This window comes from Bos taurus, chromosome 28 (assembly GCF_002263795.3).
Source record: "Bos taurus isolate L1 Dominette 01449 registration number 42190680 breed Hereford chromosome 28, ARS-UCD2.0, whole genome shotgun sequence".
Lineage (NCBI taxonomy): Eukaryota > Metazoa > Chordata > Mammalia > Artiodactyla > Bovidae > Bos > Bos taurus.
The window spans coordinates 14,846,557-14,871,066 of record NC_037355.1 but is presented as its reverse complement, the minus strand read 5'-3'; the positions used below and the strand labels follow the sequence as shown (position 1 = coordinate 14,871,066).

The 24,510-nt window shown below is 39.9% G+C and overlaps 1 protein-coding gene across 7 annotated transcripts in view; it reads right to left on the bottom strand.

The window, feature by feature from the left end:
- PHYHIPL (phytanoyl-CoA 2-hydroxylase interacting protein like) overlaps window positions 1-24,510 on the bottom strand; it is a 101,930-nt gene that overhangs the window by 18,491 nt on the left and 58,929 nt on the right. For all 7 annotated transcript variants that reach the window (NM_001079798.1, XM_010820496.4, XM_010820495.3 and 4 more), the window contains 1 exon segment: window positions 65-261. In NM_001079798.1, coding sequence (NP_001073266.1) covers window positions 65-261 — 197 coding nt within the window.

Below are 24,510 nucleotides of genomic sequence, written 5' to 3'. Positions count from 1 at the left end.
AAATGGCATCATAATTAGAAAGTTTTAAGATACAAATGAACATAAGGCTGTGTTAGCATTTTACCTTGTGTTTAAATTTATTGGAGTTCTTGTTCTCTTTCTTATTGAGGTCAATGAAATAGTGTGTAATGCGGTCCTTTGACTTTGAATCCATTTCCCATGAGATCTTGAATGAGTCGCAGGTGATGTTGCTTATTTTGATGTTGCGTGGCACAGGAAGTTCCTCCATCTCTGCTATGCCACTGTCCTGTGATTTGTTCCCTGCGAGAAAACAATGCACAGATAGTTTCTGACTAGTGAACTCTTCCTAGTTTGCAAGGCCATTAGCTACCTGTTTGTGAACTCATCTAATTACTAAATTTTAGATTTCATTTTGTTCACGAAGTAATTTGAGTGTTAATGATAGTAAGACTGTCATTACGTGATCACATTACCAACAAAAAGCAGAAATGAATTAGTCCTTACCACCTCTATGTTTTCAGTCTTCTCTCCCAGTTTCTGCTTTTACAGAAATGAAAGCAAGAACGCTGTCGATCCACCTCTCTAACCTATGAAAGTTTAGCCTTACATGGTAGATTCTGTCTGAAAAGGGACCATTTTTCTTACATGACCAATTGACTCTGCTCTAAAGTAATCCTAGGTGTTTTTAAGCTAAATGAAATCAGAAACGTTGATAATGATATGAAAGAGTCCAGTCAAATAAAGGGAAATTTCTTTTAAAAAATCTGTGAGGTGTCAGTGACAGACTATAAAAATTGTTCCTTTTGGAAATTTATATATAGAAATAGCACATAATGTTTATGTTATATTTACAAATAATATAAAAGACCATTTTTAAAACAGTTACTGTAAAGGGATTACTCTAGGAATCTTTTTGCCTGTCATAGCCATGCTGATTGATATTATTAAAATCTTGAAGAACTCATCTGACATCTGGTTACTTTACAGACTATGTCCTACATTTTCAATTCGAGAAAATTCTATCACTTTGGCCAATATTATAGAGCAGAGTATGACAGATGACAGGACAAAAAGAGAAAATATAGAGTTGACAAGTTTGTTTCATATGTAACAAAGACATATTGAATGAAATTTTATTCCACTTCTTCCTGTGTTCCTTTTCCCCCAAGACAAAGTAAAATTCAATGCCCCAGAAAAAATATATAATTGTTATTCATATGATAAAAGTCATAGGTCATAGATCAGCTATCTAACTTTTCTTTAACATAATAAAATAGCAAACCTTGATCAACAAAAACTGAAAGGAACAACAGTGAATGTCCCTTTGTAACAACACCTTCCACTTTCAGATTAGTTTGTATTCTTTACCCCCACAAGGTCTTCCCAGCTGGCTCACTGGTAAAGAATCCATATCCCTTGGAGTAGGAAATGGCACTCCTATATTCTTTCCTGGGAAATGGCATGGACAGAGGAGCCTGGCAGGCTATAGTCCATGGGCTCAGAAAGAGTCGAACATGACAGAGCATGCACACACAGCACCTCCCCCCCTCACACCTTCTCAATCACTGTTGTAAGACTTTTGATAATTTGCAGTCTTATTATTCATCCATTTGTTTCACCACAAGCTGTGTTGTGGCCAGAGCAACCTGATGACAAAGACTAATTTCAAAGTAACTAAAGTTCTTTGTCATTCTTGAACAATACTTTGAAAAATCCTTTCTTCTCTCATGTACTCCCTCACACCCTAGTTTACCCAGATTCCCATTTGATGAGACTCCCAGAAAAATTATTCCTTCACTTTTTTTTGCACCCCCCCCCCCCCGCCACACATGGCCTCATAGCATCCCAAATTGCTTCTTGCAGATGACACCACCCTTATGGCAGAAAGTGAAGAGGAACTAAAAAGCCTCTTGATGAAAGTGAAAGAGGAGAGTGAAAAAGTTGGCTTAAAGCTCAACATTCCGAAAACGAAGATCATGAAATCTGGTTCCATCGCTTCATGGCAAATAGATGTGGAAACAGTGTCAGACTTTATTTTTTGGGGCTCCACAATCACTGCAGATGGTGATTGCAGCCATGAAATTAAAAGACGCTTACTCCTTGGAAGGAAAGTTATGACCAACCTATATAGCATATTCAAAAGCAGAGACATTACTTTGCCAACAAAGGTCCATCTAGTCAAGGCTATGGTTTTTCCAGTGGTCATGTATGGATGTGAGAGTTGGACTGTGAAGAAAACTGAGTGCCAAAGAACTGATGCTTTTGAACTGTGGTGCTGGAGAAGACTCTTGAGAGTCCCTTGGACTGCAAGGAGATCCAACCAGTCCATTCTAAAGGAGATCAGTGCTGGGTGTTCTTTGGAAGGAATGATGCTAAACTCCAGTACTTTGGCCACCTCATGTGAAGAGTTGACTCATTGGAAAAGACTGATGCTGGGAGGGATTGGGGGCAGGAGGAAAAGGGGATGACAGAGGATGAGATGGCTGGATGGCATCACCGACTCGATGGACGTGAGTTTGAGTGAATTCCAGGAGTTGGTGATGGACAGGGAGGCCTGGTGTGCTGCAATTCATGGGGTCGCAAAGAGTTAGACACAACTGAGAGACTGAACTGAACTGAACTGAAAAGCCTTTCAGAAGTCAAGTGAAGGAAGAAACAAAGTGGAATCTCTTTAATGGCCTTGGGAAAGGGAAAGGCAATAAATATGCAAATGGTAATTTTTGTTCTAGTTAATAAAAGCTGACATTTTCTGATTGCAGTTATCTTCAAAACATAAGCAACATTAAATGAAAACCTTTCTGAACTAACAGCAGACATTTCTGCACAAATCACATGCATTATAAGAAGGAACCAAGATGGCTGAGGAGTAGGACTTGGAGCTTATTTCCTTCCACAGATACATCAAAAACACTTTGACAAATGGAATGATTTGCACAGAACGTCTACTGAACACTGACAAAAGACCTCAGCTTTCAAAAAGGGCAAGAAAAGCTCAATGTAACCAAGTAGGACAAAAGAAAAATGAAACAAAAAATGAGAGAGAAAGGCACTGGATGGGACCTGTGCCCCGGGGAGGGAGCTGTGAAGGAGGAAAGGTTCCCGTACCCTGGGAAGTCTTCTCACCAGCAGGGTGAAGGGGGGGAATCAGCTGGGACAGAGGGGGAACACCAGTGTGCGGAAGGCAAGAGAGAGTGACCTGCACAGACAGTTGGCACTGCCACCCTGTGCCCCCCAGCCTGGGGTGCTCGTCCACTGGTATGGGCAGCAGCTGGGTGCTGAAGCTCAAGCTTCAGGTCAGACCCAGGGAGAGGACTGGGGCTGCCTGTAGGCAAACAGCCTGACTCTTCAGTTGTGAACTGTGACAACTGAGGGTGCACTCGGAAGAAGCTGAGTTCACCAGAGAGGCAAGGCACCATTACTAGGGGAGTCCAGGAAGAGCGGTGAGACCGCCATAGGAGCTTCTTTACATGTGTGCATGCTCTCAGGCAACAGGATGCTACCTCTATGAGTTCTGGGGTTGGGCAAGAGCTGTTGCCACTATTGTGGGCTCTAGAAGTGGGCAGGGGCTGCTGCAGAAACTAGGGAACATGGCCACAGAAGCCAGTTGCTGCCGCTGCGGTCAAGGGAAGCATGCATGAGCAGGGAGCAGGCACCAAGCCCTGCCTCTGCTGTCCTAGGAGGGCATGGGCTTTGCCACCACTGGGAGATCCAGAAGTAGGTGCCGATCACTGCTCCTGCTGTCCTGGGGCGCACACGCCACACTGCTGTTGGGAGACCCGTGGGTGGGCGCTGATCACTGCCACCATACCAGGAGAGCACGCAAGGGGTGCTGCACTCACACACCCCATATCAAGGGGATAATGAGCAACGTACATTGAGGAAGGAGGCAGAAAGCATTTCAAATAAAAGCAGCCCCTCAAGTTTGGACAAAATGGTGAAGTAAAAAGACTTGAGCTCACTTCCTCTTATAAAAACACCAAAATCACAACTGAACAACTATTGACAAAAAAGACTGGAACCTACCAAAAAAAGTTTTATACCCAAAGATGAAGAAGCTGTGAGATGGCAGGGGGGGTAATTTCACAATATAATCAAATCCTATACCAGCTGGTTGGGAGACCCACAGACTGGAAAATAATGGTATCACAGAGGGTCTCCCACAGGAGTGCTAGTCCTGAGCCCCACTTCAGGCTCCAGAACCTGAGGGTCTGGCAGTGCAAGGAGGCGCCTCCAGCATCTGGCTTTGAAAACCAGCAGGGTTGGAGTGTAGGAACTCCCCAAGACTGGTGGAGACAAAGACTCCACGCCTAGATGGTGCACAGATGATTTCCTGTCCCCTGGGACCCAGAACAAAGCAGTGACTCCACAGGAGCTTGGGCTAGACCTACCTGAGGGTCATGGAGAGTCTCCTGGGGAGGCAGGAGTTGGCTGTGGCACAGTGGTGGGACAAGGAGACTGAAGGCAGAGCGCCCCCCCCCCACCACAATGAAACTGAAACTGTGATTTATAATCTGACAAACAAAAGTCTAAGATCAGATGGCTTCACAGGTGAATTCTATCAAGCCTTTAGAGAAGAGTTAACACCTCTCTCTCTGAAACACCTCCAAAAGTTGCAGAGGAAGACACATTCCCAAACTCATTCTATGAAGCTACCATCAACCTGGTACCAAATCCAGGCAAAGATACCACACACAACAAAAAGAAAATTATAGGTCAATATCACTGATGAATATAGATGCACAAATTTGCAACAAAATACCAGCAAATAGAATCCAATGATACATTAAAAGGTTCATATACCATGATAAAGTGGGACTTTTCCCAGGGATGCAAGGATTTGTCAGTATCTGCAAATCAACTGTCTGATACACTACACTAACATACTAAAGAATAAAGATCACATGATCATCTCAACAGATGATCAGAAAAAGCTTCTGACAAAATTCAACACCCAATCATGATAAACTCTACAGAAAGTGGGCACAGAAGGAACATACCTCAACAAAATAAAAGCCATATTTGACAAACCTCTAGCTAACATCATACTCAGTGGTGAAAAGCTGAAAACAGTTCCTCTAAGATAAAAAACAAGACAAAGATGTTCACTCTACCAAGTTTATTCAACATAGTTTTGGAAGTCCTAGCCATGGCAATCAGAGAAGAAAAATAAAAGGAATCCAAATGGGAAAAGAAGAAGTAAAACTGTCACTGCTAAGATGCTACCAGAAAACTACTAGAGCTCATCAATGATTTCAGTAAAGTTGCAGGATACAAAATTAACACATAGAAATCTGTTGCATGTCTATACACTAACAATGAAAGATCAGAAAGATAGATTTAAGAAACAATCCCATTTACCATCACATCAAAAAGAATAAAATAGGGCTTCCCTGGTGTCCCAGATAAAGAACCTGCCTGTCTGTGCAGTTGACACGGGTTCAATCCCTGGTCTGGGAAGAACCAACCCACTGCAGAGCAACTAAGCCCACGCACCACAGCTATGAAGCCCAGTGCTCTAGAGTCCGGGAACCACAACTACTGAGGCCTCACGCTGCGACTACTGAAGACTGTGTGCCCTAGAGCCCATGCTCTGCAACAGGAGAAGCCACCACAGTGAGAAGCCCTGAATACACCTCACCTAGAGAGTAGCCCCTGCTCTCCACAACTAGAGAAAAGCCTATGCAGCAATGAAGAACCAGCAGAGCCAAAAGTAAATAAATACAATTATTTTTTAAAAAAAGAATAAAATGTCCAGGAATAAACCAACCTAAGGAGGCAAAAAACCTGTACTCTGAAAACTGCAAGATGCTGATGAAAGAAATCAAAGATGACACAGATGGAAAAATATAACATGTCCATAGATTGGAAGAATCAATACTGTCAAAATGACTACACTACCCAAGGCAATCTACAGACTCATTGCAATCCCTATCAAATTACCGATGGCATTTTTCACAGAACTAGAACAAAATAATTTTTAAATTTGTATGCAGGCAAAAAAGACCCCAAATAACCAAGGCAATCCTAAGGGTGGGGTGGGGGGAAACAAAAATGGAGCTGAAGGAATCAGGCTCCCTAAATTCAGACTATACTACAAAGCCACCATTTTCAAACATAAGGTACTGACACAAAACAGAAACAGTACCTCAATGGAAGATGATAAAAAGCCCAGAAATAAACCCACACACCTGTGGTCACCTAATAAGTGACAAAGGAGGAGATACACAATGAAGAAAAGACACTCTTTGGAGGAGATGCTTCTGGGAAAACTGGAGAGCTACATGAAAAAGAATGAAATGAGAAAATTCTTTAACACCATATACAAAAGCTCAAACTGGATTAAAAGCCTAAATATAAAACCTGATACTATTAAACTCCTTTAGAGGAAAACATAAGAACAACACTCTTTCATATAAATAATGGGTTTTTTAAATCCATCTCCTAGAGTCATGGAAATAAAAACAAAAAATAAATGGGATCTAATTAAACTCAAAAACTTTGTACAGCAAAAGAAACCATAAATAAAATGAAAAGACAACCCACAGAATGGAAGAAAATATCTGCAAATGATGTGACTGATGAGGGATCAATCTCCAAACTATACAAACAGCTCATGCTACTCAATATCAAACAACTCAACTGAAAAAGGGTACAAGACTTAAATAGACATTTCACCAAGGAAGACATACAGATTGCCAAAAAACACATGAAAAGATGCTCAACATCACTAATTATTAGATAAACGGAAAAAAAAAGCACAATAAGTTACCACCTCATGCTAGTCAGAATGTCCTAAGTCGCTTCAGTTGTGTCCAATTCTTTGTGACGCCATGGACTGTAGCCTGCCAGGATCTTCTGTCCAAGGGGTTCTCCAAGCAAAATACTGGAGTGTATTGCCATGCCCTTCTCCAGGGGATCTTCCCATCATCAAAGGCCATCATCAAAAACTCTATACACAATAAATTCTGGAGAGGGTGTTGAGAAAAGGGAATCCTCCTACACTATTGGTAGGAATGTAAATTGGTACAACCACTATGGAGAACAGTTATATGTATTTTCCTTAAAAAATTAAAAATACAGCTACCATATAATCCAACAATCCTAATCCTGGGGGTATCTCCAAAGAAAACCATACTTCAAAAATATACATGTGCCACAATGTTCATTGCAGCACTATATACAACAACCAAGACATAGCAAGTGATATAAATGTATATCCACAGATGAATGTATAAAGATGTGGTGTACATACACAATGGAATATTACCTAGCCATAAAAAATAATGAAATTATGCCATTTGCAGCAACATGGATGGACCCAGAGATTATCATACTAAGGTAAGTGAGTCATACAGAGAAAGACAAATATCATATGACATCACTTATATTTGGAACCTAATTTTAAAAAATGATAGAAAAAAACTTATTTTATTTTTTTTACAAAACACTAGGCCATTCAGATATTACCTAAAGGGGAAGTGACAAATGGATTATACAGTGCAAGTGACAAATAGATTTAAGGGATTAGATCCGACAGAGTACCTGAAGAACTATGGATGGAAGTTCGGAACACTGTACAGGAGGAGGTGACCAAACCATCCCCAAGAAAAACAAATGCAACAAGGCAAAATGGTTGTCTGAGGCGGCCTTACAAATAGCTGAGAAAAGAGAAGCAGAAGGCAAAGGAGCAAAGGAAAGATATACCCATCTGAATGCAGAGTTCCAAAGAATAGCAAGGAGAGATAACAGTCTTTTTAAATGAATAGTGCAAAGAAACAGAGGAAAACAATAGAATGGGAATCACTAGAGATCTCTTCAAGAAAATGAGAGATACCAAGGGAACATTTCATGCAAAGATGGGCACACAAAAGGGCAGAAACGATCTGGACCTAACAGAAGCAGAAGATATTAAGAAGAGGTGGCAAGAAAACATAGAACTGTACAAAAAAGGTCTTAATGATCCAGAGAACCATAATGGTGTCATCATTCACCTAGAGCCAGACATCCTGGAGACTGAAGTCAAGTGGACCTTAGGAAGCATAACTACCAACAAAGCTAGTAGAGGTGATGGAATTCCAGCTGAGCTATTTCAAATTCTAAAAGATGATGCTATGAATATGCTGCACTCAATACGCCAGCAAATTTGGAAAACTCAGCAGTGGCCACAGGACTAGAAAAGGTCAATTTTCATTCCAATCCCAAAGAAGGGCAATGCTGAAGGGAGTATGACAAGGCTGTATATTGTCACCCTGCTTATTTAACTTCTGTGCAGAGTACATCATGTGAAATGCCAGGCTGGATGAAGCTCAAGCTAAAATCAAGATTCCTGGGAGAAATATGAATAACCTCAGATATGCAGATGACACTACTCTAATGGCAGAAAGCGAAGAGGAACTAAAGAACCTCTTGATTAAAGTGAAAGAGGAGAGTGAGTGAAAAAGCTGGCTTAAAACTCAACATTCAAAAAACGAAGATCATGGCATCATCCAGTCCCATCACTTGATGACAAATAGATCCGAAAACAATGAAAACAGCGAGAGACTTTCTTTCCTGGGGCTTCAAAATCACTGTAGATGGTGACGACAGTCATGAAATTAAGAGACACTTGCTTCTTGGAAGAAAAACTATGGCAGACCTAGACAGCATATTAAAAACCAGAGACATTCACTTTGCTAACAAAGGTCCCTATAGTGCAAGCTGTGGTTTTTCCAGTAGTCATGTATGGATGTGAGAGCTGGACAATAAAGGCTGAGCGCCAAAGAAGTGATGATTTTGAACTGCAGTGCTGGAGGAGACTCTTGAGAGTCCCTTGGACTGCAAGATCAAACCAATTCAATCCTAAAGGAAATCAAACCTGAATATTCATCTGAAGGCCTGATGCTAAAGCTCCAATACTTGGTTACTCATTGGAAAAGACCTGATGCTGGGAAAGATTGAGGGCAGGAGAAGGGGGAGACAGAAGATGAGATGGTTGGTAGCATCATCGACTCAATGGACATGAGTCTGAGCAAACACAGGGAGATAATGAAGGAGAGGGAAGCCTGGGGTGCTGCAGCTCATGGGTTTGCAAAGTCGGCCATGACTGAGTGACAACAAAACAAAAAGACTCACAGATGTAGAATACTAACTTACGGTTACTAAAGGTGTTTGGGAGGGATAAATAAGGAGGCTTCAAATAACATTTCACACTACTATTTATAAAATAATCAACAGGGACCTCCTATAAAGCACAGGAAACTTTACTCCATAGTTTATAATAACCTGTATGGGAAAAGACTCTGAAAAAGGATATATGTATAACTGAATCACTTTTTTCTACACCTGAAACTAACGTTGTAAATCAACCATATTACAATTTGAAATAAAAATTTAAAAACAAATCATATGCATTATAACTCTCCACATAATTTCATTTTTTTTATTTTTTAACTTTAAAATATTGTATTGGTTTTGCCATGTATCAACATGAATCCACCACAGGCATACATGTGTTCCCCATCCTGAACCCTCCTCCCTCCTCCCTCCCCGTACCATCCCTCTGGGTCGTCCCAGTGCACCAGCCCCAAGCACCCAGTATCGTGCATTGAACCTGGACTGGTGACTTGTTTCATGTATGATATTATACATGTTTCAGTGCCATTCTCCCAAATCATCCCACCCTCTCCCTCTCCCACAGAGTCCAAAAGACTGTTCTACACATCAGTGTCTCTTTTGCTGTCTCGTATACAGGGTTATTGTTACCATCTTTCTAAATTCCATATATATGCGTTAGGATACTGTATTGGTGTTTTTCTTTCTGGCTTAATAATTTCAAAACAACTCAGTGACAGAATTGTTTTTTAAGAAAAAATAAAGCTATTTTGAATTTGATCCAATTTATTGAAAATACGCCTTCAATATATTGCCAGTATCTAAAGTACTATATTTTGCCATGTAAACTTCCAGTATTTTTATCTTTTTAACTGAAAGTTACAGTTTCTAGAATATAATCTTAATACTTTGCTTTATACAGGTTCTCTTCTACTTGTTGAAACTTGATTAAAATTTTGTTACCTTTATTAAAAGGTGGAAACTTGCTCAAATCATATTTTTCCATTCAGAACAATATAAAGCTTAAATCTATAGGATGTGTTATATCAGGAACACTTATTTTCAGGTTCCTTATCATAATCTGAATTCTTAATAAAACCACCAGATTAGCCTCTATGCAGCTTTCTTACTCGGAAAGAAAAATAATTTAAATAATTCTTACCAGTTTACATGTAACTTGCTTTCTACGCATGCTGTATGAATTCATTTTTAACTGAGATTTTGAGATAAGTGACAGAAAACAATGATTCTGTCTTTAAAATTGGTGAAAACAATAGGGAGCCACATGATGTTAATATTCAATAACCAGCCAATACTATCTCAGATCTGTACAATCAAGTGTACTTTCAAATGCAGCTTCCCCTTCACCATATTGGTAATTCAAGCTACATTTTTTTCTACTTTACATGCCAAATAATTCTAATAACTGTGGCTATACTGCTCACTGGTCATACTGAGCGAAGAACAAATAAGTGGGGCTTTCTATACATCCAAAATGTGAAAACTGCTTTTTTCAGAACAAGTATTTCAAAATTACTTTCCTAACAACAGCAATTACTAAAATACAAACTGAAAACCTAGCCAAATTATACTGATATATTTTATATGTAAGGTTCTTTCACTGAACTTAAGCTGACTACCAAAAAATGATATTTTAAAAAACAGATTTATTGAAATAAAATTCACATACCATACAGCCATTTGTTTAAAGTGTACAACTCAATGTCTTTTAGTAGATTCAGAGTTCTATATCCATCCCACAATCAGAACTTGTTTTTTACGTCAGAAGAAACCCCACACACCTTAGCTGTCACTCTCCAATCCCAACCTCTTCATGTTCCCTCTTCCTTCAATCACTAATCAATTTCCTGTCTTTGCATTTGCCTATCCTGGGTATTTCATTTAAATGGTATCATTTAATATGTGGTCCTTTGTGCCTGGCTTCTTTCACTTAGCATACAATTTTCAAGTCTCACTCATGTTGTATAAAGACTTTATTTCTTTTTATTCCTGAATATTTCATTGTATGGATATACCAGCTTTTCTTTATCTACTTGTCAGCTAATGGATATTTGGCTTGTTTCTACTTTTTTGACTATTTGTTGCTATGAACATTCATGTACAGGTTTTTGTGTGAATATGTGTTTTCTCTTTTCTACAGTATATACCTGTAAGTTGAACTCTTGATTCATATGGTAACCTTATGCTTAAATTGCTAAGGAACTGCCAAACTGTTTTTCAAAGTGGCTACACTATTTTATATTCCCACTAGCAGTGTATATGGATTCTAATTTCTCCACATCCTCATCCACACTTCTTATCATCTATCTTGTACTTTTGGTATCATTGTACATTTGGTATCATTAGGCCATTGCCTAATTCAGGTCACAAAGATTTACACCTAAATTTTCTTCCTAAATTTTGACACTTACATTTAAGTTTTAGATCCATTCTTAATTTTTATATATGGTTATGAAGTAGGGGTCCAGGTTCATTCTTTCCCATGTAGATACACAGTTGTCCCAGCACCATTTATTATTTTTTCCTCATTTAGATATACAGTTGTTCTTCCACCATTTATTATTTTTCCACCCTTGTCTAAAATTAATTGGCTAAGCTATACTGCTACCTTTCGAGTCCAGGTTGCCATCAGTTCTCACCTAGATGATTACAACAGGAAAGCTCAGCTGGCTTATACCCATGACTCTCCTAAATTCAGTCTCATTAGAGCTGTTGCTGCTGCTGCTGCTGCTAAGTCGCTTCAGTCGTGTCCGACTCTGTGCGACCCCATAGACGGCAACCCACCAGGCTCCTCCATCCCTGGGATTCTCCAGGCAAGAATATTAGAGTGGGTTGCCATTTCCTTCTCCAATGCATGAAAGTGAGAAGTGAAAGTGAAGTCGCTCAGTCGTGTCCGACTCTTAGCGACCCCATGGACTGCAGCCTGCCAGGCTCCTCCATCCATGGGATTTTCCAGGCAAGAGTACTGGAGTGGGGTGCCATCGCCTTCTCCGCTCACTAGAGCAAGCTGCTTAAAACTATCTAAAAGATTCTCTATGCATTTAAAATAAAATCAACACTCCTTACCTTAGCCTATTAATTCTAATTTGAACTGTTTATTATCAGTTGGGGCTCAATCAGATAAGAGATGCATTGTAAGTGATATAGAATAAGATTTACCATAGAGGTTTCACACTGAGCAATTAAGAGGTAGCAAGAATACACAGAAGAATTGTAAAAAAAAAAAAAGAAGAAAAAGTTTTAATGATCTGGATAACCATGATGGTGTGGTCACTCACCTAGAGCCAGACATCTTGGAATGTGAACTCAAGTGGGCCTTAGGAAGCATTACTACTGACAAAGCTAGTGGAGGTGATGGAATTCAAGCTGAGTTATTTCAAATTCTAAAAGATGATTCTGTCAAAGTGTTGCACTCAATATGCAAGCAAATTTGGAAAACTCAGCAGTGGCCACAGGACTGGAAAAGGTCAGTTTTCATCCCAATCCTAAACAAGAGCAAAGCCAAAGAATGTTCAAACTATTGTACAACTTCACTTATTTCACATGCTAGCAAGATTATGCTCAAAATCCTTCAAGCTAGGTTTCAGCAGTACATGAACCGAGAACTTCCAGATGTATAAGCTCAATTTAGAAAAAGGCAGAGGAACCAGAGATCAAATTGCAAACACTGGATCATAGAAAAACCAAGAGAATTCCAAAAACCTTCTACATCTGCTTCATTGACTATACTAAAAACTTTGACTATATGGATCATAAAAAACTCTGGAAAATTCTTAAAGAGATGGGAATACCAGACCATCTTACCTGTCTCCTGAGAAGCCTGTATGTAAGTAGAGAAGCAACAGTTAGAACAGGATATGGAACAATGGCCTGGTTCAAACTTTGGAAAGAAGTATGACAAGGCTGCATATTGTCACCCTGCTTATTTAACTTCTATGCAGAGTATATCATGGGAAATGCCATGCTGGATGAAGCAAACGTTGGAATCAAGGCTTCTGGTAGAAATATCAACCACCTCAGATATGCAGGTGATACCACTTTAATGGCAGCAAGTGAAAAACTAAAGAGCCTCTTGATGAAGGTGAAAGAGCAGAGTGAAAAAGCTGGTTTAAAACTCATCATTCTATACCTCATTAACAAATTGAAAGATAAAAACCATATGATTATCATAATAGATGCAGAGAAAGCCTTTGACAAAATTCAACATCCATTTATGATTAAAAACTCTCCAGAAAGCAGGAATAGAAGGAACACACATCAACATAATAAAAGCAATATATGATAAGTCCACAGCAAACATTATCCTCAATGGTGAAACATTAAAAGCATTTTCCCTAAAGTCAGGAACAAGACAAGGGTGCCCACTCTCACCACTATTATTCAACATAGTTTTGGAAGTCCTAGCCACAGCAGTCAGAGAAGAAAAAGAAATAAAAGGGATCCAGATTGAAAAGAAGTAAAACTCTCTCTGTTTGCAGATGACATAATCCTCTACTTAGAAAACCCTACAGACTCCACCAGAAAATTACTAGAGCTAGTCAATGAATATAGTAAAGTTGCAGGATATAAAATTAACACACAGAAATCCCTTGAATTCCTATACACTAACAATAATAAAACAGAAAGAAATTAAGGAAAAATTCCATTCACCATTGCAATGAAAAGAATAAAATACTTAGGAATTAAATCTACCTAAAGAAACAAAAGACCTATATATAGATAACTATAAAACGCTGATGAAAGAAATCAAAGATGATACAAATAGATGGAGAAATATACCATGTTTCTGGATCGGAAGAATCAATATAGTGAAAATGAGTATACTACCCAAAGCAAGCTATAGAATCAATGCAATCCCTATCAAGCTACCAATGGTATTTTTCAGAGAACTAGAACAAATAATTTCACAACTTGTATGGAAATACAAAAAACCTCAAATAGCCAAAGCAATCTTGAGAAAGAAAAATGGAACTTGGAGGAATCAACCTGCCTGACTTCAGGCTCTACTACAAAGCCACAGTCAAGACAGTATGGTACTGGCACAAAGACAGAAACATAGATCAATGGAACAAAATAGAAATCCCAGAGATAAATCCATGCACCTATGGACACCTTATTTTTGACAAAGAAGGCAAGAATATACAATGGAGAAAAGACAATCTCTTTAACAAGTGGTGCTGGGAAAACTGGTCAATCAATTGTAAAAGAATGAAACAAGAACACTTTCTAACACCATATACAAAAATAAACTCAAAATGGATTAAAGATCTAAAGGTATGACCAGAAACTATAAAACTCCTAGAGGAAAACATAGGCAAAACACTCTCTGACATAAATCACAGCAGGATACTCTATGAACCGCCTCCCAGAGTAATGGAAATAAAAGCAAAAATAAACAAATGGGACCTAATTAAAATTAAAAGCTTTTGCACAATGAAGGAAACTATAAGAAGGTGAAAAGACAGCCTTCAGAATGGGAGAAAATAATAGCAAACAAAGCAACTGACAAAGAATTAATCTCAAAAATATACAAGCAGCTCCTGCAGCTCAATCCCAGAAAAATAAATGATCCAATCAAAAAATGGGCCAAAGAACTAAACAGGCATTTCTCCAAAGAAGACATACACATGGCTAACAAACATATGAAAAGATGCTCAACATCACTCATTATCAGAGAAAGGCAAATCAAAACCACAGTGAGGTACCATCTCACACCAGTCAGAATGGCTGCTATCCAAAAGTCTACAAACAATAAATGCTGGAGAGAGTGCAGAGAAAAGGGAACCCTCTTACACTGTTGGTGGGAATGCAAACTAGTACAGCCACTATGGAGAACAGTGTGGAGATTCCTTAAAAAACTGGAAATAGAACTGCCATATGACCCAGCAATCCCACTGCTGGGCATACACACGGAGGAAACCAGAATTGAAAGAGACACATGTAGCCCAATGTTCATTGCAGCACTGTTTATAATAGCCAGGACATGGAAGCAACCTAGATGTCCATTGGCAAACAAATGGATAAGAAAGCTGTGGGACATACACACAATGGAATATTACTCAGTCATTAAAAATAATGCATTTGAATCAGCTCTAATGAGGTGGATGAAACTGGAGCCTATTAAACACAGTGAAGTAAGTCAGAAAGAAAAACACCAATACAGTATACTAACACATATATATGGAATTTAGATTGTAATGATGGCCCTATATGCAAGACAGCAAAAGAGATGTAAAGAAGTCTTTTCAACTCTGTGGGAGAAGGCAAGGGTGGGATGATTTGAGAGGGTAGTGTTGAAACATGTATATCATCATATGTGAAGTGGATCACCAGTCCAGGTTCTATGCATGAGACAGTGTGCTCAGGGTTGGTGCACTGGGATGACCCTGGGGGAGGATGGGGAGGGAAGTAGGAGGGGTGTTCTGGATGGGGAACACATGTGCACCTGTGGCTGATTCATGTTGATGTATGGCAAAAACCACTACAATATTGTAAAGTAATTAGCCTCCAATTAAAATAAATAATTAAAAAAAAAAAAACATCATTCAAAAAACAAAGATCATAGCATCATTCAGTCTGATCACTTCATGGCAAATAGATGGGGAAAAAGTGGAAATAGTGACAGATTTCACTTTCTTGGGCTCCAAAACCACTGGAGACAGTGACTGCAGCCACAAAATTAAAAGATGCTTGCTCCTTGGAAGAAAAGCTATAACAAACCTAGACAGCGTATTTAAAAGCAGAGATAATATTTTGCTGACAAAAGCCTGTGTAGTCAAAGCTATGATTTTTCCAGTAGTCATGTACAGATGTGAGAGATGGATCATAAAGAAGTCTACGTGTGCTGCTGCTTCAGTCGTGTCTGACTCTTTGTGACCCCATGGACTGTAGCCCTCTAGGATCCCCTGTCCATGGGGATTCTCCAGGCAAGAATACTGGAGTGGGTTGCTATGCCCTCCTCCTAGGGATCTTCCCAACCCAGGGATTGAACATGGGTCCCTTATGTCTCCTGCATTGGCAGGCAGGTTCTTTACCACTAGCACCACCTGGGAAGCCCCAAAGAATGCTGAGTGCCAAAGAATTAAGGCTTCCAAACGGTAGAATTAATGCTTTCAAATGCTGGAGAAGACTCCTCAAAGTCCTTTGAACAGCAAGGAGGTCAAATCAGTCAATCCTAAAGGAAATCAACCCTAAATATTCATTGGAAGGACTGGTGCTAAAGCTGAAGCTCCAATACTCTGGCCACTTGATGTGAAGAGCCGACTCATTGGAAAAGACCCTGATGCTGGGAAAGATTGAAGGCAAAAGGAAAAGGGAGTGGCAGAGGATTAGATGGTTAGATAGCATTGCTGACTCAATGGACATGAGTTTGAGCAAACTCCAGGATATAACGTAGGGCAGGGAAATCCCCGTGTGCTGCAGTCCATGGGGCTGCAAACAGTTGAACACAACTTAGCAACTGTACCAAATGTGATAACTAGCAAAAGAATCTACGTGAAGATGTTGTTCCTGTACCTGATGCTGGGCATGAAAGGAAGGAGGAATGTGAAGTGGGGAGGGCAAAAATAACCTACAAGAATTGGCTGCAAACCCTGAGAATGAACGAGAACTTGTATCTGTCTCAATTTCAATGATGTGGGTGAACTGCAGAAGAAGCTGACACTCTTCATCATGGCTTTTCACACATACTTGGCCTACGATTAGGAGGAACTACAGGAGAATCAGCAGCAGCTAGAGTACCTGCAGCTACTGTCCCATGACACCACCCTGAGCCAGCAGTTTGGAGACAATGTGTGTGATCTGCAGGAGAACATGATCCTACACATGGACCTTATAAATACATATGTGGCTGCTGCTTTACTTACGCCTTCCAAATCTCATGCAGATGTCTCCCCTATGCAGAATTGTTTAGGAAAGCCAATGCCCTAAGCCCCAGCTCAGGAAGCTTAACACAGTATAGACCTACCACTAGCCACATCTTGTGAATCAGGCCCAAGCAACCACTTTTAACCATACTTAAATTATAAATAATGATAGTAGAAAAATGATCCTTCTGCCTAATCCTTCTAGCTGAGTCACTCTCTCTGTTTGATACCTTGTAATTTAAACACTGAAATGTAAGAAATGGTTTACTGTTAAATGTGCAGTAATGAGTTCTCTGAGGAATTAAAAAAACCATGATACATTAAAAAATCAATTGGCTATTAAATGATTTAATTCTAGATTCTCAATTCTGTTCTATTCATCTGTATCTTTATCCTTATTCCATTACCACACTACTTTGATTATCGTAGTAGCACTGTAGTGTGTTTTCAAATTGAGAAGTATGAGTTCTTTAATTTTGTCCTTTTTAAAGATTATTTTGGCTATCCTGGGTCCCCTGACTTACTACATGAATTTTAGGATCAGCTTCCCTGATAACTCAGACATTAAAGAATCTGCCTGCAATGAAGGAGACTAGGGTTCAATTCCTGGGTTGGGAAGATCCCCTGGAGAAGGGGAGAACCTACTCCAGCATTTTCGCCTGGAGAATCCCCATGGACAGAGGAGCCTGGCAGGCTATAGTCCATGGGTCAAAGAGTCAGACACGACTGCGTGACTAACACTTTCACTTTTGTCTGTTTTTGCAAAGAAGTCAGGTGAAACTTAGATATTGAGATGAACCTATAAATCAATTTGAGTGATACTGTCAATCTTAATGACACTGTCTTCTCATTCATAAAGATGAAATATCTTGCCATTTATTTAGGTCTTCTTTAGTTTATTTCAACAGGATCAGTTCTTAAATGCCTTAAAAGCAAGAGTGTTTAATGAGGAAATAAATTTACATTATCAAAAAGATCACTGTAAATTCATTCCTTATTAAAAGTCTATTATGGATGTTTAACAAACATATACTAAGTTTAGAAAAAAATATAATAAATCCCCATGTACATATCACCCAGCTTCAACAATTACTAACATTTTGCCAGTTTTTTTTCACCTGTTTACCATTTAGTTATTCACCTTCTAATTTTTTTATAGTATTTTAAAATATAATTTCAGACTTATAGGACTTCCCTGGTGGTCCAGTACATAGATAAGAATCCACCTGCCAATGCAGGGGATATGGGTTCAATCCCTGGTCCAGGAAGATTTCATGTACATGAGCAACTAAGCCTATGCACCATAACTATGGAGCCCATGCACAGCTAGAGTAGCACCAGCTCGCCTCAACGAGGGAAAGCCCACGCACAGCCAAAAAGACCCAGCACAGCCAAAATAAATTTTAAAAATTCAGGCTTACAAAAAGTTACAAGAATAGTGCTAAATGCTCCCATTATTTTCCTAAGATTCTCCAATTATCTCCTCTTAAACCTTCCATTTTCCTCTTTTCTCATTCCATGCGTTTTCCTGGACCTTTCCCTCTCTTTCTACTTGCTTCAGGAATGGACTTTGGATCAGTTCAGTTCAGTTGCTCAGTCGCGTCCGACTCTTTGCGACCCCATGAATCGCAGCACGCCAGGCCTCCCTGTCCATCACCAACTCCCAAAGTTCACACAAACCTATGTCCATTGAGTCGGTGATGCCATCCAACCATCTCATCCTCTGTTGCCCCGTTCTCCTCCTGCCCTCAGTCTTTCCCAGCATCAGGGTCTTTTCAAATAAGTCAGCTCTTTGCATTAGGTGGCCAAAGTATTGGATTTTCAGCTACAAAACCAGTCCTTCCAATGAACACCCAGGACTGATCTTGTTTAGGATGGACTGGTTGGATGTCCTTGCAGTCCAAGGGACTCTCAAGAGTCTTCTCCAACACCACAGTTCAAAAGCATCAATTCTTTGGCGCTCAGCTTTCTTTACAGTCCAACTCTTGCATCCATACATGACCACTGGAAAAACCATAGCCTTGACTAGACGGACTTTGGATAGGAGTTTGTAAAATAGTGGCATTGATTTTTCTTAAATTTATAGGTAATTTGAAGGCTATACATTCTCACTTTAAAGTTATCCTGAAGGTGTGGGATTTAGGCCATTGTATTTTATTTTTGCTGTTCAGTTCAGTCACTCAGTGGTGTCTTATTCTTTGCGACCCCATGGACTATAGCACATCAAGCTTCCCTGTCCATCAACAAGTCCCAGAGCTTGCTAAAACTCATGTCCATAAAGTCAGTGATGCCATCCAACCATCTTATCCTCTGCAGTCCCCTTTGCCTCCCACCTTCAATCTTTCCCAGCATCAGGGTCTTTTCTAAGGAGTCAGTTCTTCCCTTCAGGTGGCCAAAGTATTGAAACTTCAGCTACAGCATTAGTCCTTTCAATGAACATCAGGACTGATTTCCTTTAGGATGGACTGCTTTGATCTCCTTGCAGTCCAAGGGACTCTAAAGAGTCTTCTCCAACACCACAGTTCAAAAGCATCAGTTCTTCGGTGCTCAGCTTTCTTTATAGTCCTATTCTCACATCCATACATGACTATATGAAAAACCATAGCTTTGACTAGATGGACCTTTGTTGGTAATGTAATGTTTCTGCTTTTTAATATGCTGTCTATATTGGTCATCATTTTCCTTCCAAGGAGCAAGCATCTTTTACTTCATGGCTGCAATCATCATCTACAGTGATTTTGGAGCTCCCAAAAATAAAGTTTTCCACGTTTCTCTATTTGCCATGAAGTGATGGGACCAGATGCCATGATCTTAGTTTTATGAATCTTGAGTTTTAAGCCAACTTTTTCACTCACTTTCACTTTCCTCAGGAAGCTCTTTAGTTCTTCTTCGCTTTTTGCCATAAGGGTGGTGTCATCTGCATATATGAGGTTATTGACATTTCACTGGCAATCTTGATTCCAGCTTGTACTTAATCCAGTCCAGTGTTTTTCATGATGTACTCGGCATGCAAGTTAAATAAGCAGGGTGACAATATAAATAAGCATTGACATACTCCTTCCCCTTGAAGCCAGTCTGTTGTTCCATGTCCAGTTCTAACTGTTGCTTCCTGACCTGCATACAAATTTCTCAAGAGGCAGGTCAGGTGGTCTGGTATTGGTATCTCTTTCAGAACTTTCCAGTTTGTTGTGATCCACACAGTAAAAGCCTTTAGTGTAGTCAATAAAAGAGAAGTAGATGTTTTTCTGGAACTGTCTTGCTTTTTCGATGATCTGATGGATGTTGGCAATTTGATCTCTGGTTCCTCTGCCTTTTCTAAAACCAGCTTGAATATCTGGAAGTACACGGTTCACATATTGTTGAAGCCTGGCTTGGAGAATTTTGTGCATTTGTGTGGTAGTTTGACCATTCTTTGCATTGTCATTCTTTGGGATTAGAATGAAAACTGTCCTTTTTCAGTCCTGTGGCCACTGCTTCAGTTCAGTTCAGTCGCTCAGTCATGTCCAACTCTTTGCAACCCGATGAATTGCAGCATGCCAGGCCTCCCTGTCCATCACCAACCCCCGGAGTTCACTCAAACTCACATCCATCAACTCAGTGATGCCATCCAGCCATCTCATCCTCTGTCGTCCCCTTATCCTCCTGCCCCCAATCCCTCCCAGCATCAGAGTCTTTTCCAATGAGTCAACTCGTTGCATGAGGTGGCCAAAGTACTGGAATTTCAGCTTTAGCATCATTCCTTCCAAAGAACACCCAGGACTGATCTCCTTTAGAATGGACTGGTTGGATCCCCTTGCAGACCAAGGGACTCTCAAGAGTCTTCTCCAACACCACAGTTCAAAAGCATCAATTCTTTGGCACTCAGTTTTCTTCACAGTCCAACTCTCACATCCATACATGACTACTGGAAAAACCATAGCCTTGACTAGACGGACCTTTGTTGGCAAAGTAATGTCTCTGCTTTTGAATATGCTATATAGGTTGGTCATAACTTTCCTTCCAAGGAGTAAGCCTCTTTTAATTTCATGGCTGCAATCACCATCTGCAGTGATTTTGGAGCTCCAAAAAATAAAGTCTGACACTGTTTCCCCACCTATTTGCCATGAAGTGATGGGACCAGATGCCATGATCTTCGTATTCTCAATGTTGAGCTTTAAGCCAACTTTTTCACTCTCCTCTTTCACTTTCATCAAGAGGCTTTTTAGTTCCTCTTTACTTTCTGCCATAAGGGTGGTGTCATCTACATATCTGAGGTTATTGATATTTCTCCCAGCGATCTTGATTCCAGCTTGTGTTTCTTCCAGTCCAGCGTTTCTCATGATGTACTCTGCATATAAGTTAAATAAGCAGGGTGACAATATACAGCCTTGACGTACTCCTTTTCCTATTTGGAACCAGTCTGTTGTGGCCACTGCTTAGTTTTCCAAATTTCCTGGCACATTGAGTGCAGCACTTTCACAGCATCATCTTTTAGGATTTGAAATCGGTCAACTGGAATTCCATCACCTCCACTAGCTTTGTTCATCGTGATGCTTCTTAAGGCCCATTTGACTTCACATTCCAGTTGTCTGGCTCTAGGTGAGGGATCATACCATCATGATCGTCCGTGTCATGAAGATCTTTTTTTTTTTTTTTAATAGTTCTTCTGTGTATTCTTGCCACCTCTTAATATATTTTGCTTCTGTTAGGTCCATACCTTTTCTGTCCTTTCTTGTGCCCATCTTGCATGAAATGTTCCCTTGGTATCTCTAATTTTCTTGAAGAGATCTCTAGTCTTTCCCATTCTATTGTTTTCCTCTATTTCTTTGCACTGATCACTGAGGAAGGCTTTCTTATCTCTCCTTGCTATTCTTTGGAACTCTGCATTTAGATGCTTATATCTTTCCTTTTCTCCTTTGCCTTTCACTTCTCTTCTTTGCACAGCTATTTGTAAGGTCTCCTCAGACAGCCATTTTGCATTTTTTGCATTTCTTTTTCTTGGGGATGGTCTTAATCACTGCCTCCTGTACAATGTCACGTACCTCTGCCCACAGTTCTTCAGGGATTCTATCAGATCTAATCTCTTGAATCTATCTCACTTCCACTGTATAATCATAAGGGATTTGGTTTAGGTCATTCCTGAATGTTCTAGTGGTTTTCTCCACTTTCTTCAATTTAAGTCTGAATTTGGCAATAAGGAGTTCATGATCTGAGCCACAGTCAGCTCCTGGTCTTGATTTTGCTGACTGTATAGAGCTTCTCCTGCTTTGGCTGCAAAGAATATAATCAATCTGATTTTGGTATTGACCATCTGGTGTGTCCATATGTAGAGTGTTCTCTTGTGTTGTTGAAAGAGGGTGTTTGCTGTGACCAGTGTGTTCTCCTGGCAAAACTCTATTAGCCTTTGCCCTATTCATTCTGTACTCAAAGGTCAAATTTGCCTGTTACTCTAGGTGTTTCTTGATTTCCTACTTTTGCATTCCAGTCCCCTATAATGAAAAGGACATATTTTTGGGGTGTTAGTTCTAGAAGGTCTTATAGGTCTTCATAGAACCTTTCAACTTCAGCTTCTTCAGCACTACTGGTTGGAGCATAGACTTCAATTACCGTGATACTGAATGGTTTGCCTTGGCAACAGAGATCATTCTGTCATTTTTGTGATTGCATCCAAGTACTGCATTTCAGACTCTTCTGTTGACTATGAAAGCTATTCCATTTCTTGTTCACAGTAGTAGATATAATGATCATCTGAATTAAATTCACCCATTCCAGTCTATTTTAGTTTGCTGATTGCTAAAATGTCAACGTTCACTCTTGACATCTCGTTTGACCACTTCCAATTTGCCTTGATTCATAGACCTTACATTCCAGGTTCCTTTGCTATATTGCTCTTTAGAGCGTAGAACTTTGCTTCTAACACCAGTCACATCCACAACTGGGTGTTGTTTTGCTTTGGCTCTGTCTCTTTATTCTTTCTGGTGTTACTTCTCCACTGATCTCCAGTAGCATATTGGGCACCTACTGACCTGGGGAGTTCATCTTTCAGTGTTCTATCCTGTAGCCTTTTCATACAGTTCATGGGTTTCTCAAGGCAAGAATACTGAAGTGGTTTGCCATTCCCTTCTCCAGTGGACCACATTTTGTCAGAACTCTTCACCAGGAACAGTCTGTCTTGGTTAGCCCTACATGGCATGGCTCATAGTTTCATTGAGTTAGACAACGCTGTGGGGCCACCATAGTTTGCTGCTGCTGCTGCTGCTGCTGCTGCTGCTGCTAAGTTGCTGCTGCTGCTAAGTTGCTTCAGTTGTGCCCAACTCGGTGCAACCCCATAGACTGCAGCCCACCAGGCTCCCCGGTCCCTGAGATTCTCTAGGCAAGAACACTGGAGTGGGTTGCCATTTCCTTCTCCAATGTGTGAAGGTGAAAGTGATTCGGCCCCAGGTAAATAACAGGGAGGGAACAGCTCTACCTGTCAACAGAAACTTGGATTAAAGATTTATTGAGCATGGCCCCGCCCATCATAACAAGATGTAGTTTCCCCCTCAATTAGTCTCTTCCATCAGGAAGCTTCCATAAGAGTTTTATCCTTCTCCATCAGAGGGCAGACAGACTGAAAACCCCAATCACTTTCCTTAAAAATGACTATCAGGAGCAATTTCCTCATTATCATACCTTTTTTTTTCTTTCTTAAAATTTTAGTGATTTAAAAAATCAGCTACCATAGTACAAAAAGGACAATTGACTTCATAATTAAAAGTGTATGTGTATGTAAGTGTTTAAATATATATGTCAATAACTTTCATTATAAAATCAGAAATACAGTCTGCTGGGCTAAAAACATTTTTCACAAAATAACTTTAAAATGTTGCAATATTTTTAAAGTCATGAAAGAAAAATTAATTAAAACAGTAATAAAACTTAAAATAGTAACCACAACAAAACCTGAAATTGTTCTCTGCTTTATTCGCAATGAACTCCCAAAATAAAAGTATTCTCAGTCATAACACTGAATATTGTTGGCACTTCTAGGACAAACACAAAAAAGAAAATAAAAATCACTTGCAATCACTATATTATTAACATACTATATAGCACAGGGGTCCCCAACTTCTGGGATTTGATGCCTGATGATCTGAGATGGTGTTAGTTGCTCAGTGGTGTCCAACTCTGCGACCCCATGGACTGTAGCCCACCAGGCTCCTCTGTCCATGGAGTTCTCCAGGCAAGAATACTGGAATTGACTGGAATTGCTTGCTATGCCCTTCTCCAGGGGATCTTCCCAACCCAGGAATTGAACCTGGCTCTCCTCCTTTGTAGGGTGGTTTTTTAGCAACTGAGTGATGTAAGAATGGAAATAAAGTTCACAATAAATGTATTGTGCTTGAGTCATCCAGAAACCTCCCCCACAGGAAAACTGTCTTCCATGAAACCGTTCCCCAGTGCCAAAAAGATTGAGGACGACTGTTACAGCATATTGCTTTATAACTTGGTTTTCTCTTACTATGTTATGACTGATTTCCTATGACTGCTGCTGCTGCTAAGTCACGTCAGTCGTGTCTGACTCTGTGCGACCCCATAGACGTCAGCCCACCAG